The sequence below is a fragment of the Pelodiscus sinensis genome, chromosome 20, assembly GCF_052426305.1.
Source record: "Pelodiscus sinensis isolate ZL-2025 chromosome 20, ASM5242630v1, whole genome shotgun sequence".
NCBI lineage: Eukaryota > Metazoa > Chordata > Testudines > Trionychidae > Pelodiscus > Pelodiscus sinensis.
This window is the reverse complement of record NC_143071.1, coordinates 25,395,870-25,410,281: the sequence shown is the minus strand read 5'-3', so window position 1 is coordinate 25,410,281 and position 14,412 is coordinate 25,395,870. Positions and strand designations below refer to the sequence as shown.

Here is a 14,412-nt window from a genome sequence, read left to right as displayed (position 1 = left end):
CATTGATTCTTTTACGTAGGGACTGTCCAGTTTGGCCGATGTATATAGCAGTGGGGCATTGTTGGCACATGATGGCATGTTACATTAGTAGATGAGCAGGAGAATGAACCAGTGACAGTATGGCTGATCTGGTTAGGTCCAGTGATGGTGTTGCTGGTGTATATATGTGGGCAGAGTTGGCACCGAGGTTTGTTGCATGGATTGGTTCCTGAGTTAGAGTTATTATGGTGCGGTGTATAGTTGCTGGTGAGAATATGCTTCAGGTTGGCGGGTTGTCTGTGGGCGAGGACTGGCCTGCCTCCCAAGGCCTGTGAAAGTGAGGGATCATTGTCCAGGATGGGTTGTAGATCACTAATGATGCGTTGAGAGGTTTTAGCTGAGGACTGTAGGTGATGGCCAGTGGTGTTCTGTTAGTTTCTTTCTTGGGCTTGTCCCGTAGCAGGAGGCTTCTGGATACACGTCTGGCTCTGTCAATCTGTCTCTTCACTTCCTCGTGTGGGTATCATAATTTAAAGAATGCTTGGTGAAGATCTTGTAGGTATAGGTCTCTGTCTGAGGGGTTGGAGCATATGCCGTTGTACCTCAGTGCTTGGCTGTAAACAATGGATTGTGTGGTGTGTCCGGGATGGAAGCTGGAGGCATGCAGGTAAGCATAGTGCTCGGTAGGCTTTCGGTACAGGGTGGTGTTTATGTGATCGTCACTTATTTGCACCGTGGTGACCTCCCGTGTAGACTGGTCCATGCTGAGGTTAATGGCGGGGTGGAAGCTGTTGAAATCGTGGTGAAATTCTTCCAGAGTCTCCTTCCCATGGGTCCAGATGTTGAAGATGTCATTGATGTAGCATAGGTAGAGAAGGGACGTAAGTGGATGAGAGCTGAGGAAGCGTTGTTCCCGGTCAGCCATAAAAATGTTGGCATATTGTGGGGCCATGTGGGTGCCTATAGCAGTGCCACTGGTCTGGAGGTATATATTGTCTTCGAATCTGAAATAGTTGTGTGTGAGGATAAAGTCGCAGAGCTCAGCCACCAGTTGTGCTGTGGCATCATCAGGGATACGGTTCCTGACAGCTTGTACTCCATCTATGTGTGGGATGTTAGTGTAGAGAGCATTTTTATGGCTGACCTGGAACAACGCTTCCTCAGCCTGATTCTGGCCTGCATATTTATACCCAGGGCTCGACAAATTCTGGAAAACCCTACTCTCCAGGTAAAAAAGGGACTTGCCACCTTCCCCCCCCCAAAATGTGGTTTTTTTAATAGCATAAATTCCTAATAAGAATAAGAACAGTAATTACTAATACGTTATTAATAAATATCACCCAAGTTATTAATAAATATCTTATAAACCTCTACCTTTTCCCTCTGCTGCCATGTCTCCTACCCTTGCTCCATCAGCTCCCCTGGTGCCTGCTGCTCCCCTGGTGCCTGCTGCCCCCCAACCCCTCACCCTGCCCTGCTGTTCTGACTCCTGCCCTTCTCACTACCCTCGGCCTTCCTGAGACCTGCCCCCCTCCACCAGCCCTTCTCTCCCCCCTGTGCCTACTCCACCAGTAGCCCCACTCTGATCGTGTGAGCTACCCCTCCTCATCCCCTCTCCCAACACCTCCCTCTACACACCTGTCCTGCCTCTCTCCTCTAGTGCTGGTCCCTCCCCTGCAGGTGTCTGCCCTTCTGCTTCACCCCAGAATCCCCTGGCACCTGCACCCTCCTGGTGCCTCCCCCTTCCCTCACTGCCCCTGCTCCCTTTGTCCTATTTTTCCCTGATGCCCACCCCCTCACCACCCTCTGCCCCCGTTCCCCTCATGCCCCTGTGCCTACACACATGACTTGTTCCATACCCGCCTTCCTCATGCCCACCCCTTCTTTCTGCCTTCTCCCAGCATCACCCTGTCTTCTCTCCCACTGACACCTCCCCTCCTGCCCTTTACCTCATTGTCTGCTCTTGGCCCCCTGGCATTTGTCTCTCCTACACCCCTGTCCCTTGGTGCTTTCCCCTTTCTTCTTCTTCTTCTCCTCCTGACCTCCTCCCTTCCCTTCCCCTCAGCACAAGCCCCTTCCCCATATTTTCCCCCTCCCCTCCCTACAGTCCATTCCAGCCCAGCCCCTTTCCTTCCCCCAGGGCCAGCTCTAGGTTTTTTGCTGCCTCAAGCAAAACATTTTGCCCCCCCCCCCTTTTTTGTTGTCTTTTACACAAGTTTGCATTTTTAATGGTTTTTTTTTGTTTTCATTTTTGTCCTGGCATTTTAGCCCTATAAATAGCAAATAGCATTTTCATTTCTTTTTTTCCATAAAGGCAAAGGTGCTTCAAGTGAACTCCCGATTTCACTCGCTGCTGAATCACAGCAGCCTTCCCTGCCCTGTCCAGCCCCTCCCTATGAACAAGCACCCCATCACTCCCAACCCACAGGGGAAACAGGGTGCAGGGACAGCACAGAGCCAGGGGGGTGCAGGGAACAGTGGGGGGGTGGCAGGGGTGCCACGGGGAACGGGAGGCACAGAGCCAGAGGGACAAGGGGTGCGGTGGAGGCACGGGGAATGGGACGCGGGGAACAGGAGGGGCAGAGGGATCGGTGTCTAGGGGCAGTGCAGGAAATGGGCAGCACAGAGCTGGGGGGAGCAGGGTGCAAGGGCGGCGCAGAGCCAGAGAGTCGCAGGGAAGAGGGAGAGCAGGGGATCCGCGGTACAGGGGAGCAGGGGCAGCGCGGGGAACGGGCGGCGCAGAGACAAAGGGGCGCGGGGCAAGTGCAGCGAGCCAGGTGGTCAGCCGGGAGCGGTCTCTCACCGGCGAGGGGGCTGGGGCCACGGCAGGACTGGAGCCAGTGGGGCAGGGCCTGGCTGCACCACAGCCAGCTCTCGGGACCATGCAGCCAGAGCTGAGCTGCCGCGGCCCTTTAAAATCAGTGGGGCCATGTCACGCCAGTGTCCTGGCGTCTGCCGGCATCCCGCCCTGTGGCTCGTGCCCTGCCTCCTCGCGCCGGAGCTGCACACGGGCAGCCCGGCACTGAGAATCACTGCGCTTCCCCCTTCCCAGCGGCGACCCGCTCCTCCGCCCGGCCGGCGGATCGGATGGGGTCGCGTCGCCCATAGTGCGGGCTTTGGCCAGCCCGTCACAACCACCCACCGGGCCAGTCCGCCCCTGCACTCACCAGCTGATAAAATCTACTCGCCGTGGGTGAGCGGGCGAGTGCATTTGTTGAGCCCTGTTTATTCCTGCCTCTGGAAATTTCCACTACATGCATCTGACGAAGTGGGTCTTTGTTCACGAAAGCTTATGCTCCAACACTTCGGTTACTCTATAAGGTGCCAAAGGGACTCCTCGCCGCTTTTGCAGATTCAGACTAACACAGCTACCCCTCCGATTTCTGTAATATGAGAACTCAGTGAGAGCAGCAACTCGTTTCACTAGTGCATAGAACAGATGGTAACATGTTTTGGTCTGTCCTGAGCCAGGCTGCAATGAAACCATGGAAATTCTGTACCCTAAGGTCTCCTCACCAATAGCTGTGACTACAGTTGTACATAGTTACAAGCTGGGGACCAACCAGTTAAATAGCAGTTCTGCAGAAAGGGACCTGGGGGTTACAGTGGACGAGAAGCTGGATATGAGTCAACAGTGTGCCCTTGTAGCCAAGAAGGCTAATGGCATATTAGGTTGCATTAAGAGGAGCATTGCCAGCAGATCCAGAGATGTCATTATTCCCCTTTATTCGGCTCTGGTGAGGCCACATCTGGAGTATTGTGTCCAGTTCTGGGCCCCCACTACAAAAAGGATGTGGACACATTGGAGAGGGTTCAGCAGAGGGCAACCAAAATGATTAGGGGGCTGGAGCATATGACTTATGAGGAGAGAGTGAGGGACTTGGGTCTGTTTAGTCTGAAGAAGTGAAGAGTGAGGGGGGATTTGATAGCAGCCTTCAACTTCCTGAAGGGAGGTTCCAAAGAGGATGGAGAGAGGCTGTTCTCAGTGGTGACAGATGGCAGAACAAGGAGCAATGATCTCAAGTTGTGGTGGGAGAGGTCCAGGTTGGATATTAGGAAAAACTATTTCCCTAGGAGGGTGGTGAAGCACTGGAATGGGTTACCTAGGGAAGTAGTGGAGTCTCCATCCCTAGAGGTGTTTAAGTCTCGGCTTGACAAAGCCCTGGCCGGGTTGATTTAGTTGGGATTGGTCCTGCCTAGAGCAGGGGGCTGGACTCGATGACCTTCTGAGGTCTCTTCCAGTTCCATGATTCTATGAATAAACAGGCAGGAGCAGAGACTATTCAGAAAAAGGATCCTGTTTTCATGTAGCTATCTCTAGAAGTGCAGGTTAAGAAAGGGAGTCAAGTGAGTTGGAGGGGGCAGATTTCTGGAAGGAGAATGATATCCTTAAAGAATGTTTTCTATGAAGATTCAGCTGATTTTGAGTAAGAGATTGGAAATGGACTGATGTTCGGTTTCATGACATAGGAGCTCAATAACTTATACCAATAAAAAGCGTGGTAGCAGCAAGTGAGGCGGGAGGCTTTGTGCTCTATCCCGCCCTCAGCAAAATCTTTTAGCACCCATTGATCAGTTTCTGACCAATAGCAGTTGAGATATTTTGCTGGTGGCAGGGGCAGCCAATGAAGCCTCCTTCCTCCCCCACTTCTTCACCCTGCCCGGAGCAGAGCTATAAGGAGCAGCTTGTGACTGCAGCCTTCAGGTTCCTGCAGGGCTGCTGACTGGGAGCTGCCTAGTTGAGAGCCTCCCAGCCAGACCTGTCCTCTGGCACCCTCACTCTCTCCCCGCAACTATCTGCCCCAGGCCACCACCCAAACTCTCTATATCCCTTTCTCCCAGGTCACTGCTTCCTCTCAGACCCTCTCCTATACCCTTCCCCTAGGCCAGAATCCTCTCTTGCACCCCCCCAGTTCCTCCTGGACTCTACCCCCCAAGCCTCTGCCCCACATCACAACCCCCTCCTTCACCCACACTCCCTCTCAGACTTCACACCTCCTCTTGCACCCCAGTCTTCTACCTCAGGCTCCCTTCTGCACCCAACCTCTGTCCCAGACCCCAAGCCCTCTCGGTAGAAATGCGGCCCTTGAGCACTTGCCAAAATCTTAGAGTAGCCCCCTCATTACAAATGATTGCCCGCCCTGGTATGGAGCCAAACTCCTGTTGAAGTTAGTGGGAGTTTTCTTAGTGACTCCATTGGGAGCAAGATTTTGCCCAGGATGCATAAAAGCTAACAGCTGTGGTTGTAGAAAGAAAGAAAAGTGTAGTGGTTATTTACAGAGCCATATTCAGCATAGCACAGCATTTCTCTTTGAATGATTCCACACGATAGATGGCAACGTGGTCCCTCGGGGAATCACTGGAATAAAAGTAGGCAGCAGATTTTGTGCTAATCAAGATAAAGAAAGATGATATTTAAATAGCTGTAAATGAACCATCCAAAAAGAAAGTCTGTCTGTCCTAATGCAAATACGAGACTATGCTGCCAGATTCAGCGCTTTTGTTTTTACTGGCCAGCCAGACCCTTGAAGCCCAGTGCTCTGAGAAGTGGATGTATGCTGTGAGCTCCTGCCGACAGCAATGAGAACTGAAGGTGATTAGTGACTTTGTAGCATCCAAGGCTTTCATTCTTGAGGATACAGTTGAAATGTTTGTATAAGCAGCTCTGGCGTGAAATCATGTGTGCATCTGTCTAAGGCAGGTACACATCTCAGAAGTGTTGTCATATAAAGAGGGTCTTGAAAACAACAGTCTCTAGCTTGGAGCTAAGAACGCTGATTGTACTGAAAGAGCAACAGTCAGATGATCATAGTTACTGGGTGTTACAGAAAGTGGTTGTTTGCTGTGACCCAAAAACTACATTAGATTTAAAGTGAAAAGCAAAGTAATGAGTTTGAGTATGTAACCTCTTGGGCTATTCGAACACATGATCTTCGAATACAATTTCATTCTGTCTTCTAACTCAAACTTCCCTCTTTGCAGGAGAGACCAAAACCCCAGATTCCCATAAAACATTTCCGAGATGCAACCCCACCTTTCATTATCTGTGTAAAGTTGGTGAGTACATTTTTTTGGCATACGCTCAATGAATCACATTTCTGTTTCCTAGCATCACCATAATTGCATTGTAGGGTGAGTTTTGACAAAAAGCACTTAACATTTTCCAAAGGTTTAGATTTTATAAAAACCAAAAGCACAGCCTTAGCGGCCAATTTGGTGATATTGTTTTTAGAAATCAGGGCAGGGAGTGGAAGTGCTGGAGAAATATTAAGAGTAATAAAAGCAGGGTCCTTATTCTGTTTTCCCTTTTTGACCTACAGTTTTGTAAGCACAATGTGGTTGCCTTGTGCAGGCATGGTTGGTCACTCTGCCCTTGTTTATGTCCAGAATATCGCAACCATCTCTGTGTTCAGGCACAGAAACTGTGTGCAAAAACGCAGGCTTTCGTCTGTACATCAGGCCCGTAAGTCATCACGTGCAACATGCTCATCTTTAATCCTCCTTCATGTCCGAGTGCTGGTGAGAGGCAGAGACTGCAGCTGCTTTCTCTTTCACTCCCTCTGTGGAATTACTAAATTCCTGAATTACTAAAAGCCTAAGCAACAGATATTCTGCTGTTGCATTACAATAACAAAGCACAACACAAATAAGGAACAACACAAAAGAATCAGATCAGAGTCTGAAATACACTCTCAGGCTACGTTTACTTTGCAGTGCTATTTCAGGATACCAGAGTATCCCGATACAGCTATCCCGCATCTTAACAGCAAGCCCGTTATTTCAGGCTTGCTATTCTGACGTCCCTGTAAACCTCATTGCACAAGCAATGGGACATTTCGGAATAGTGGGTTATTTCAATGAAATAAGCTATTTCAACCTACGGGGCAATGTAGACATACCCTCACTGTGAATACTAAAAGTTACTGAGGTAACAGGAAGTTCTGAAACTTGCACATAAAGCTACATAGAGTTTCCTTCATATAAACAAAGACATTTTTGGTGGTGATTTGACTGAAACTCAACCTCTACAATCCCTCCTCACCTGAGCACCGCCTAAGTTAGGGTCAGCACAGGGATCATAATACTTCACAATTGGAAAACCAGATGGCGCGTGCTCCATGGTATTATCATACTGAGGACAAGTGGGAAGAAGCCTGAAATTGACTAGCAATATTGCAAGTACTGTAATTTTTCAAATGAAACAAGGACTGAGGGCAAAATAGCTGTTTAAGTACATGTAATTTCTGAAGCTCTAACAAGGATGCTATTATAGTCTCAAGTTTTAATGTCAAATATACAAAGACCAGGTCACATCCTCATTTGCATTTCTGCACCCTAAAGTCTGAGCTATCTGCTTTTGTCTGGTGGTAACACTGATGTTACATGAGCTGAGATTATAAATTCTGCTGGTGAGTGTAGTAATATGTGGGCCTGAAACAAAAGTCCATATAACACAGGCCTAGTTTGAGTCTTGGCTAACAATGGTCAAAACTTCACTACTATAAAACAAAGCTAAGCTGTGAACAAGAAGCAGGCCCCTGCTCACAGAACGTGGAACAGACAGGCCTGAGAGTGTAGAACACTAATTGGTACCAGGCCCAGGTGCAGAATAGCAATTGGTACTAGGTAGATACCGACTGTAACAGTCATTGGTACTAGGCATAAGTTGAAAGCATATTCCAACAGGAAGGCAACACTAGCTCATTAAAAAGGACCTTGGTACCCACGCTCCCCAGAGATCCCGACCCAGGTCCAGGAAAGTGTCTAAAGTGACGACATGCTGGATAGAGATGTATGATCGAACCGTGAGGTGCAGGGTGATGGGTGATATCTGAGTAGCGTCAGATGGGTGGATACCTGGCATGTCAAGAGTGATGGTAACTTGTACCTGTATATAAAGTGGTGTCTTCGAGGGGCTGCCTTTGTCCAGCCTAGGATGCAGTGATGGATTCCATGTCTCTGACAGCCCTCCCATTGCAGAGGTACGTATGCATAGTGGTTCAGTAGAGTCTGCTGCCATCTATTGCTGTTCTTCGTTTGACAATAAATCTGGCTGGGCACCTTTGATTTTGTGGCCTTTGGGGGCTCTCTCGGAGTCTGTCATGCTCACTACTTGCCCAGGTCACCACAGCACACAGGACCGAGCACACACGCAGGCAGCCGAATAGCTTATCATCACTGACGGAGCAAGAGACCTGTCAGGGCACCACGTCAGTTAATCCTGACTCCTGCAGTGAGGCAGCCAAGAAAGGGCCACCGCAATTTTAAAACCATAAGAGAATGCACTAATGGACAAGAGAAAAGGTTTCTTTTCAGATTTCTTTCCTCTAAGGATCCTAGTTTAATTTTTACACATTAAAGATGGGACATTGGAAGCTTAAATGACTGCCCAAGGATATAATGGAGGTCTGTGGCAGATTCAGGAATTGAAACCCAATCTCAGGTCCTATTTATTAGTATTATTATTACTACTAGGCTACGTCTAGACTGGCCCCTAATTCCGGAATAGTCATGCAAAGCAGGTAAGTCAGAATAGGGAAATCCGCGGGGGATTTAAATATCCCCCACGGGATTTAAATAAACATGTCCGCCGCTTTTTTTCCGGCTTGGGGAAAAGCCAGAAAAAAGCGTCTAGACTGGCACGATCCTCCGGAATAAAGCCCTTTTCCGGAGGATCTCTTATTCCTACTTTCAAGTAGGAATAAGAGATCCTCCGGAAAAGGGCTTTATTCCGGAGGATCGCGCCAGTCTAGACGCTTTTTTCCGGCCTGTGGGGAAAAGCCGGGAAAAAAGCGGCGGACGTGTTTATTTAAATCCCGCGGGGGATATTTAAATCCCCCGCGGATTTCCCTATTCTGACTTACCTGCTTTGCATGACTTTTCCGGAATTAGGGGCCAGGCTAGATGTAGCCGTACAGTAAAAGCTGTGTTAGCTGGCCCTGTCCCAACTGGAAAGCTCTATAAACTGGCTGGTCTAATCTTCATAGAAAGTCCAGTTTATGGTCTCTTTGGCATGGGGCTGGCAGACTCTACTTGGCTTTGCGTGGTTCCCCAGAAGCAGTGTCACATCCTTCCTACTCCTCGGCTGAGGAATAGCCACAGGGGGTACAGAATGGGGGAGGGGATGCAGGACTGGTAATTGGCAGTCAGGAGACATTTCGGGGTGCTGGATTCAGGGTGCTCACCTCAGGCGACTCCCCGCAAGCGGTGACTTGCACCTGGTAGAGGTTCAGCGAAGTGAGTCCGCCTGCTGCCCCCACCCCACCCTGAGAGCTGGTTCCATAGCTCCCATTGGCCATGGTTCCTGCGGGCCTAGGCAGTGTGCAGAGCTGCCTAGCTATGTCTGCACGTGGAGCAGCAGGGACAGGCCCCCATTTGTGGGGAGATGCCCAAGGTGAGCGCCCTATAGATCCAGCACCCCAAAAGCCCTCCCTTGTTCCAACCCCATCTCAAGCCCCTACCGCACCAAAAACTCCTCCCTCTTAGTTAACCAGCCCATTCCTCCAAAAGAAGCTTTTACTGTATCTATATTATAAGTGTGCAGAGGCCTAGAAAGAGATCAGGGCTCCGTGGTGCTAGGCACAGTTCAATTACACAGCAAGGGTTTGTTCCCAAGAGCTTTCAGTCTACTCAGACAAGACAAAGGAGGGGAAGAGACAGAGACAGAGCAGTGAAGCGGCTTGCCCAAAGTCACCCAGCATGTTCAGTGGTTTCCTGAGTCCCCTCCAGAGCCCTGTCCACTGGGCCATTCTGCCTCTCTATATACAGGTCACCTTTATGGGGTGTCCTTCCGTCCATTCCCCCTTTCTTCCAACAGTACACACAGTGAGACTCATGTACGATACCTCACACAGGGCTGCCTGAGCTTGGTTTCAACTGAAATCTCATTCTTACTGGCTGCGCGCTTGCGGCTGGATCAGAATGGCCCCACCTTTCAGGCGTCATTTTTCATCTGCTCTGGAAAGCAGCCCCACACCAAAACCAAAACAAGCCTGTAACTGACTGTGGTTTAAAACATTTAGGTCTCTTGTGTGGAGAAGGCCTCAAACTTTAGACCTGACCACTAGAGGAAATGGTTTTGAAACTGGTTGAAACCTGCACAGAGATGTTGAGCTTTCATTGATCTGTGGTGATATTGTGCAGACTAAGTATAACGCTGGGGATTTGGTTTTTATTATATTTTTAGACTGTTTGAACTTGCTTTGTTTTCTGTGCAGCCCACATCTGAAAAATGAGCTGAACAACAAATGTACCTCACTGCTATTTTTTAAATTCACCTCCCCCCAGCATATGCTTTCAGATCTTCACTCCTCCCCCAGCCTTCACACACTGCTGAGGATCACAAAGGAATTGGAGGTAGCAGAGCAGCCTATAGACACAGCTTTGCAGCTCATCAAAAGCAAAGAGCAAACGAGAAACGATAGCCAGAAAAACAGGGAAATACCCAGTGCTGGGGTGAGAGGGGAGTTAGTACAAACTGAGATTAATGCTGATGAAATGTGAGATTCCCATAACTGTGGCTATTTTTAATTTGTGTCAAAAGCACTGCAATGCTAGTCTGTTGAACGATGCAAAAAAAGTGAATTAATGAATCTCACCATGAGAGGAGGAGGAAGACTCTTTAATTTGATTATATTTGAGACATGAAATTCTTCTGTAAAAGAGCACCTTTCTGCTGTGTGCTACATGAGACAAAATGTCTGTTTTAGAGAAATTACAAAGGACCAACATTTTCAAAACGTTTGGGCAAATCAATCTTGCTCAGGCTACGCAGACTCATAAAACTGCCTGAAGTGCCTTCTTCTGAGACACTCATGGCTAGTAGTTCTCAAATCTCATTATATGGTCATGCAACCAGTGTGGCCCAGCCAGTTGTATCCCACTAAATTTGTTACCTGGAATTGTCAGATTTCTGGAAGGCAGGATGCATCACCATTGACAGACAGGATACGCCTCACCCCTCAATATTACTGTAGAGGGCGGGCATTGCATAAATTACAAAGTCAATATGGAACAATATCTCTACACCAAAATCTTGGCAGGATTCATCACCCATTTGTCTCACTTGTGTAGCAAGATGAAACTCGGCTAATTACCTTAAGCATTACAAAGATAGCTTCCCACTTATCACCCCCGATTAGCCATTCATTGACTCAAATAGCTATTCCCTCCCTCCCTCCTCCTCACCCCATCTTCTGTACTAAATCTGATTTGTCAGTTTAATAATGTGTTCACTCTTTTCATGTATTCCTTTGGTATGTAGGGTCATGCCAATTCTCTTCCAGAATATGATCTGAGGAAGTGGGTCTGGCCCTGGAAAGCGCATCACCTGTTCAACCATCTTGTTAGTCTTTAAAGTGCTACATAGTTTTTCCTTTTGTTTTAGCAAGATCAGACTAACACGGCTACCTCTCTATTACTGTTGTATAATTGGGTTTGCTGACTCTTGCTGTTGCTGATAAATGAGTAGGAATGAATCTAGTCTGAATTTGCAGAGCTGTCAGGAGTCTCCTTCAGCATCTTTTTAGGGATACGGAGAAAGTTATGTTTAGTAACATAAAATGGACAAGTAAATCTATATATTTCAGGGAGATTGTCTGTCTGGCTGCCTAAACTGTAAGACCTAGGACTGGGACAGATAGAACAGCAGTCATGGCCCCCAATGGCACCAACTCCATCTCAGTGGCCCTTCTAGACCCTGTGGGCTTACCACCAGAGTCAGGGTGTGGCCCCCCGAGACCGGAGTTTGTCTTCTCTGGGTCCAGAGCCCCTCCTTCAGGGATCCCCACTCACTCAATCACCTACGTCGGGGCAGTCACTTCCACTAGGCCGGATGTTCCCACGCCTATCGGAGTCCGAGGGCCCCATGGCCCGACCACCCACAGTGTCCCCATCGACAGCCTGGGAATCTCTTACCTCAGACCGCTGAGTCCTACAGATGGTGGGAAGGGGCTATATCATCCCTTTCCATTCTGCTCCTCCTTCACATCCCCCTACCCCGTGCCTGTTCAACCCCCTCTCACGAGCTTCTCCTTCGGGAGGAGATCCTTCAGCTCCTCGCCCTAGGGGCTGCAGAGTCGGTTCCCCTGGGAGTACTGGGCAGGGGCTTCTATTCCCGATATTTCCTGGTCCTCAAAGCCAAAGGGGAAAGGGGTTCCACCCTATTCTGGACCTCAGGGATCTCTTCCGAGAGTTGGGCCTACTCCTGAATGTGGACAAATCAACTTTGGTACCCACTCCAGTAATAGAGTTCGTGGGCGCCAATCTGGACACTGCATCCGCGTGGGCCTTCCTCCCCAGGTCCTGCATCCTGGTGATCAAGTTGGCCATCCGGGATCTGCAGGCATTCCTGATAACCACAGCCAGGACTCCTGGGCCTAATGGCCACGTGCACATGTGTCACCCAACACACCAGGCTCCCCATGCGACCACTACAGATGTGGCAGGTGTGCACTCACAACCCTTCCTTCCACCAGTGGGACCGTGCCCTCTGAGGTCCTTCGACCCCTGGATTGGTGGACCCAGGAGGGAGAGGTCTGCGCCGGGGTACCATTCTCTAGGCCCCTACCAATTCTCTGACTGATGACGGATGCATTGGACACAGGCTGGGGAGCCCGCCTCAGCAACATATGGACAGAAGGTATGTGGACCACGGACGATCTCTCCCTACACATCAACGTCAGGGAGCTACGGGCAGTCCGCCTCGCTTGCGCAGCCTTCCTCCCTCAACTCAGGGACAATCTGAACCGTTGGCGACGTGTTCGTTACTACACCTGGCCTATAAGGTACTCCTCTTGGTGGCCATCATGTCAGCCAGAGCTGAGAGCCCTCACTGCGGACCCCCCATATAGTTTTCTTCAAAGACAAAGTCAGGTTGCGCCCCCACCCGGTTTTCTGCCAAAAGTAGTGTCCAACTTTCATGTGTCGCAGGATATCATCCTACATTTTTTACCCCAAGCCCCACGCATCGGGTAAGGAACAGGCGCTACACACTTTGGCCGCTCGGAGGGTGCTAGCCTTTTATTTAGGCTAGGTCACCTCAGCTCTTTGTTGTCATAGCAGAGCGGATGAAAGGCCAGCTGGTTTCGGCACAAAGGATCTCCTCTTGGATCACAGCCTGCATTGGGGAGTGCTACGGATGGTCAGGATTACAGCCCCTCCCCTCACTGCCCACTCGACTAGAGCTCAGGCCTCCTCCACAGCTTTTCTGGCTCGGGTCCCTATCCCAGACATATGCAGGGCTGCCACGTGGTCCTCTGTCCACACCTTCACTAACCATTATGCATTGACTCATCAGGGATGGGGGGACTGCCCTGGGTAAGGCTGTCCTCCACTCAGGGGAAGGTTAGAACTCCGACCCCGTCTCCTTGGCTTTCTGCTGTAGAGTCACCTACATGGACTGGACATGAGCAATCACTCAGAGAAGAACGAACGGTTACTTACCTTGTAACTGTGGTTCTTTGTGATATTGCTCATGTCCATTCCAAATCCCGCGCGCCTCCCCTTCTTTGGAGTAGTCCGGTAAGAAGGAACCAAGGGGTGGCGGGCCAGCAGGGTATATATGGGTCAGTATACCGGCGCCTCTCCACAGGGCTCCCCTGCTGGCCCGACAGGTGCTGCTAGGGGAAACGTTTCCCACGATGTGCGCACACCTACATGGAATGTACATGAGCAACATATCTCAAAGAACCACAGTTACGAGGTAAGTAACCGTTCTTTTTCAGTTTCCCTGTAGATTGTAGCTGCTGCGAAACATGCATGCTTCATGCCTGCGCACTTGAGAAGATGAGATAATTGTAATAAATGGATAGTTTTTGTGGCACTTCCATGACAACCATTTACTGAGTGTAGTGCTTGGTTGCTCACTGGAGTTATAGTTCTTGAAAGAAAAAGCTACATGACGCAGTCCCTGCTCCATTTGTGAAAGCTGCTAATGCATTAAGACCAAAGTACTAGAGCTGAAATCCATCGGAAAAAGGGAGGGGACTCACACGCAGGTTTTTATTCTCACAATGAGCAAATCCTTGTCCAAATTCTATCCCCAGACCTAAAAACCTTGCGCAGCTTTACATTATTTGTTTCCTCACTTTGCCCAAAGTAGCAGAGAGGAGCATGCCCTTTCAGGCTCCGGTTCCGTCTCACAGGGTTGCAGCTCAGGCTGGATTCAAAGTGCTTGAAGTGAAAAAGGTTTTCTGCTTCCAAGCTCAAGTGAGAAGCCAAAAGCTACAGTGTGTGGAATACAGTAGGCTTTACTGGCAGCTCTGGAATTAGTTCAGCTGTGTAAAGACACAGCTCATTCCAGCTCCCCAACCTGCTGCTCAGGGACTGATGGGATTCCATTTGCCCACCCTGTTTGCTTTAGCATCTGAGTTTTGAAAATGAACCTGCCTCCAGAACTCTGACCAGGCCGTGGGAGACACGTCGAGCTCCTTC

General features: G+C 49.5%; 1 protein-coding gene across 15 annotated transcripts in view; it reads left to right on the top strand.

Annotated features, from left to right (window-relative positions):
• Positions 1-14,412, top strand: part of QTGAL (queuosine-tRNA galactosyltransferase) — a 357,741-nt gene that overhangs the window by 334,619 nt on the left and 8,710 nt on the right. For 12 of the 15 annotated variants that reach the window (XM_075903524.2, XM_089771977.1, XM_075903526.2 and 9 more), the window contains one exon: positions 5,962-6,036. The exons of 1 other annotated variant lie outside the window; for it this stretch is intronic. In XM_075903524.2, coding sequence (XP_075759639.2) covers positions 5,962-6,036 — 75 coding nt within the window. Of the gene's footprint in view, positions 1-5,961; positions 6,037-7,879; positions 8,485-14,412 lie in introns of those variants that run through there. 2 more of the 15 variants (XM_089771984.1, XM_089771979.1) reach the window with 2 other exon arrangements.